We start from the raw sequence: 5,338 nt of genomic DNA on the forward strand, positions 1-5,338 counted from the left end.
GACTGTGGAGAGTACCGAAAGAAAGAATCGACTACCAAGAACAATCAAACCTAAATTTTTAAATAATAATAATAAAAATAAATTAAATTAAATTAAAAAAAGAAAAAAAAAAATTCTGATCAAGAACCCATCTCCATAATTTGCAAATTCGTCCAAAAAAACTGGAAATTTATGCGAATTGGAGATGCCCACGAGCCATTGAGTGCCTTCGATGCGACGTTTGGTGGGCCAACGATGATTCGAAATTAAAGCTACTGGATAAAGATCATCCAATGCTTCATTCCTTCCACATGACTCTTCTCTTTATATCGGTTAGTTTTTTTTTGTTTTTTTAATTTTCTCTCACTTTTTATCAGTTCCAATGCTCTTTTTTCCCCTTCTCTTTGCGTGTTCTTTCGTTTTCGGTTCATCATTGCCGAAAAATGCAGCTCTCTCGCTCTCTCTATTTAAGTTTTTGGATCGATTTCGTCTCCGAAGAATGTTTTGATTCCGTTCTCTTCAATCGCTCTACAGAATCGCTTCTCTTGTAAGTACTTCCCTTCTGAAACCTTATGGTTTTGGTTCTTCGTTTCTGCTTCTTACGAGATTTTTATTCTTATTTGTTGGCTTTTGAATGTTGTTTTTGGAAATTTGCTGTTTATTTCTCTTCGATGTTCTTATTTTCGAGAAGGATCATGAATCAAAGCCAAAATAAATCTAGGAGTTCTCGATTTTATGGAAATGTTAGTGTTATGTGCGCATTAGCAGTATTTGGTTGATATTTTTTTACTATATGATGGAGATATCAACATTGAAATGATTGGATACTTAATTGCTACTCTCATATAGTATGCTAAATGTTGCCGAATTCTTCTGCTTCTACTCATCATATTGTGAAATTATGAGCTATAATCGCAGAAATTGAAGATTGGATGGGAGATGTACACACTCAGAATGAACTATATGAGATTGCTTCCGCTGTGAGTGCTAATTTTGCAAATCGGTTTCGAGTTTGTATAATGTGCTCGATTTTCTTTAGAACATATCAAGACTGGCCTTCCAGATCTCATATTGCTGCTATTCATCTCAGGCACATGGTGATACTCTTCAAATCTTCAGTATTGTATCACCATTGGATGAGATTTGTACTCATCTCTTGGCATTGGCTAGTTACATAACTCGTCGATTCGTTGGATTTATCGGTACGGTTTGTTAATTCTCGCATGTAGTATCACTTAGTTTCTTATTTCTCTGCCTTTCTTGATTGCATCCTTATAGTAAAGATGGACAATACATTCCTATAACTGTTGTACTTTAACCGTTTTGGTGTTGCTTGTGGCAGAGGATCTTGTAGCCCGAGATGTCGACAGATTTCTCACCGACCATATCATCATTCCGCTAGGAGCTTGTTTGAATCCCTCTGGTCAGAACAGGCAGAGATCTGTTTCGGAAGGTTCATCATCCTTCATACCTTGCATTGCGGGTGCCTCGGATTCAAGGAACGGTTTGCTCGTAGATAGAACATCAGATGTAGAAAGTATTTTTAGTTACGAGGTTGCTTCTCCCATTTTTCAAGGGTAATTGACAGGTTCTTTTTGCTAGAAAGTCCTATAAAAAGTAGTCTCATTGAACCTAGAAGATCTAATTTTATAGTTTTTACTGTTATTCTGTGAAATAAGCTTAGAACTTCATGTTCAACTATATTCAGTCCGGCCATTTTTTTTTTGGTGTAGGTTGATGCTCCCATTATACGGTTTACAGTTTGTTCAAAAATTAGCATTATGCTTCCTGAGAGATTGTTTCTCGTGCATTCAATGGGTCGAACTCCGCCTTTCAAAGTAAGAAAACATATTCTTGAACGTATGCTCTTTTCTCATGGACCGACGTTCGAATCTATATACTTTGTGTTATTTAATTTCTTTGAACTCGGATCGATCTTCACGTTGATAACTGACTGATTTTTTATTTGGTACAGTGTAATATTTAGAATTCGAAAAACCTTGATCGGTTCGTCGGAAGATATTGGATGGCTGCAAAACACTCCTGGTATGCCTCCTGTTGTTGATGGAACAGAAAGATTCTTGGAATTGCTCTCTGAGATAAGGTTATAATCTTCACAAACTTCATACATATAATACATTTTTTGAATCTGGTAGGCTTAATTCATACTCTTGTGACGTATTCAATAGCGGATCGAATTCTCTACGACTATTTAGTTCAAACTCCGAGTAATGACTATCGAGTTTTTCGTCATGGTGTTTGTTCGATGATGTTGTTTATTTTGAATCACGTTTTCTTAAACTATGATATATATTCTCCTTTTGTATTCAAGATTTCTTAAATTTTCGACTCCATTTGTTTCGATTTAGGAACGGAGAACACAAACTACCGAACTCGTTTGTTTATTTATTAATTCCAGGTAGAAGAAGAGCTTTGATTTGTTTTGATCATTTTGATGTGTTTCTTTCACCATTGTAATGCAAATTTTGACTTCCCAGGTCTATTTAGCAATCATGGTCCCTTGTATTTTGTGGGAACCAAGAGATTTTTTTCAAAGATGGGCCTTACTTGCCATATTGCAAAAATTCATAGTGAGGTAATAAATTATCTCCCTTCTGATGGTATGTGCATCGAACGAACGAACGAATAAACGAACTGGACCGATCAAATGTATACTGGTTTTGTTTCCCAATTATAGATTTGTTTGTTTGAACTCCTTCTCCGTGCTTAAAGGCGTCTGTAGAACACAATGCCTGGGAGCTAAAAGAATACGTCGAGGAGCTTTACTGGGGCTCGGGCAAGCGAGTGATGCTGCTCGGACATAGCAAGGGTGGGGTTGATGCTGCTGCTGCATTATCAATCTACTGCAATGAGTTGAAGGATAAAGTTGCTGGCTTGGCTCTGGTACAAAGCCCATATGGTGGAACACCATTGGCTTCGGATTTCCTTCGCGACGGGCAGGTTGCTGACAAAGAGACGCGGAGGATCATGGAGCTCTTAATATGCAAGATCATCAAGGTTGTATTTTCTTTTGCCTTTTCAATTGCTTCGTTGTCAGGGATAGTTGTCGGTCTGATGAGGCGAGGAAAAGGAGAAAAAACGACGAGTCTATGCACTTCTCGACATTTTTCGTGAAAATTATGGAACATATGATAGATAGATAGATAGATAGATAGATAACTTATCTTCAGCTTCAGGAATGCCGTGTTGTTTCTTTATTGGAATCTTTGATTTATGTTTTTGTAGGGCGACATTCGAGCATTGGAGGATCTAACGTACGAGAAGCGGAAGGAATTCATCTCAAATCACGACCTCCCGGAGAACATACCAATACTCTCCTTCCACTCTGAAGCACATGTTGCACCAGGAGTTCTTGCTACAATGACTCAGATAGCTCATGCTGAGCTACCTTGGCTACCTCTTCCAAGTTCTTGGACAGAATCCGACACGGTGGTGCAGGGCGGGCGGCGTGTTCCAGTAGTGATTCCCCTTTCTGCTGTCATGGCATTGTGTGCTCTTCATTTGCAGCTTCGGTACGGAGAGAAGAGCGACGGTTTGGTGACATGTCGTGATGCTGAAGTTCCTGGCTCGGTCATTGTGAGACCGAGCCAGAAGCTCGATCACGCTTGGATGGTTTACTCTTCCAGGACTAAGAATGCAGGTGATCCTGATGCTTGTGAGATGTGTGAGGCAATCTTGACACTGCTTGTGGAGCTTGGGATGAGAACGAAACAAGTCAAATAGAGATGATGGCTTTCTTGTAATTCTTCCCCAAATCAGACCCAAATTCGTCCATCGGAAATTCCAGTGAAAATTTCCCGGTGCACTTGAATATTGAAAACCGGCCGCTTTTTTCATACGACGGGTCGGCTGGGAGATTTGGATTTCAGAAACCAAATGTTGCTTGATTTTATTGTTGACGACATGTAGTTTTGCTCCCTTTTTTTTAAATCTATTTAAAATTTCAATATTTTTTTAGTGCAGGCTTGTTTTTAATCAAAACATGAGAACAGTAGCAATGTAGCCTCACAATTACTTAGGAAGTGAATTGAAAATTTTAAAATTAAAATAAAATAATTAATTTTTTAAAACTAAGTGAAATAACAAAAGAGGAAGTGTTTGAGGTGATTCTGGCAAAATTAAAATACTATACAAGTAAGTTTAGACGATTCAAACAATTCAAGCAACTTAACTATAGTTAATAATTATTAGTTAAGGTGTTCGGGAAAGTACGAGTCAATATATTAATATTTCTAATTTAGATGGCATTTCGAACACGATCAAATCTTACGAGTCAATATATCAATATTTCTATGGCATTTCGAACACAATCAAATCTTACGAGTCAATATATCAATATTTCTAATCTAGATGGCATTTCGAACACGATCAAATCTTACAAGTCAATATATCAATATTTCTATGGCATTTCGAACACGATCAAATCTTACGAGTCAATATATCAATATTTCTAATCTATATGGCATTTCAAACACGATCAAATCTATAATTTTTTCCTTAATTAGCTAACATGAGACTACTCCTAATAGTCCTCAACTTTAGACGTCAACTAGTAATAAGTAATAAATAATGTAATTGTCATTTTCTAAATATATGATTTATATTTTAACTTGAATTCACTATTCTTTTCAATAATTTCTATACTTTTAATTTAATATAGAGGCAAACAAATAAAATACAAACAATATAAAACATGCTATAATATTAGCTACACGACAATGTATTTTTCATTGTGGGACCCACCAACATGTATTTTTGATTGTGGGACTCACCAACATCAAACACGTACTCATAAATTTCGTGTTCATGTGCATCTAAGATGATTGTGCGATTAAGAACTATTCAAACCCCTTAAAAAAAATTGCAAAAATATCCCTAAATTACATTAAATTTGTTGAAATAACCCTAAATTATATAAAATTTACACATAAATTATTAGTATTTATTTCAATCGATCCTTTAATTAATTAATTAATTTATTTATTTAAAATTGTTGTGGGTGTTATATTTGGTTAGTTTAAATAAATAAATATGTGGGGCCCACTACCAGCTGAAACGTGCCGAAATTGTTGAAGCAAGAAAGACAAGGACGAAGTACCCCATCTGAAAAGGATCTATCGTGGATGGGGCCCATGATATGAAAATGGGCCTATTTCTAGATGGGGCCCATGACAAATTCTTTGTCATAAAAGCCCAACAACCCCATTATGTATCGACTCCAACATTAAATTGTGGTAGGCCCATGGGCCCTCAGCCCATTAAGAGGAGTGATAACTAAGGCCCATGAAATGACAGTTCACGTAAATAGGAAGAGAGTAATACCATGGGAACAACGTTA

General features: G+C 36.5%; 1 protein-coding gene across 2 annotated transcripts; it reads left to right on the plus strand.

The window, feature by feature from the left end:
- Positions 1-207: 207 nt before the first annotated feature.
- Positions 208-3,901, plus strand: LOC111785487. 2 transcript variants are annotated; one of them, XM_023665884.1, is made up of 10 exons: positions 208-526; positions 886-959; positions 1,070-1,181; positions 1,322-1,556; positions 1,713-1,817; positions 1,955-2,083; positions 2,349-2,398; positions 2,478-2,575; positions 2,713-2,997; positions 3,226-3,901. In XM_023665884.1, exons 2-10 carry the CDS (start codon positions 912-914, stop codon positions 3,721-3,723), a joined length of 1,560 nt encoding a protein of 519 aa, XP_023521652.1. In that variant the 5' UTR covers positions 208-526; positions 886-911; the 3' UTR covers positions 3,724-3,901. The 2 variants fall into 2 exon arrangements, with proteins under 2 accessions (XP_023521652.1, XP_023521651.1); XM_023665883.1 differs by having other exon boundaries at positions 209-526; positions 898-959.
- The last annotated feature ends 1,437 nt before the right edge of the window (positions 3,902-5,338 follow it).

This window comes from Cucurbita pepo, unplaced genomic scaffold (genome assembly GCF_002806865.2).
Source record: "Cucurbita pepo subsp. pepo cultivar mu-cu-16 unplaced genomic scaffold, ASM280686v2 Cp4.1_scaffold000509, whole genome shotgun sequence".
NCBI lineage: Eukaryota > Viridiplantae > Streptophyta > Magnoliopsida > Cucurbitales > Cucurbitaceae > Cucurbita > Cucurbita pepo.

Excerpts from the sequence above, each read along its gene's own strand:
- LOC111785487 (XM_023665884.1), top strand. The coding sequence starts at position 912 with ATGGGAGATGTACACACTCAGAATGAACTATATGAGATTGCTTCCGCT. Across the intron at positions 1,182-1,321 it reads TCGATTCGTTGGATTTATCG|AGGATCTTGTAGCCCGAGAT; the intron begins GTACGGTTTGTT and ends TGCTTGTGGCAG. Across the intron at positions 2,998-3,225 it reads TAATATGCAAGATCATCAAG|GGCGACATTCGAGCATTGGA; the intron begins GTTGTATTTTCT and ends ATGTTTTTGTAG.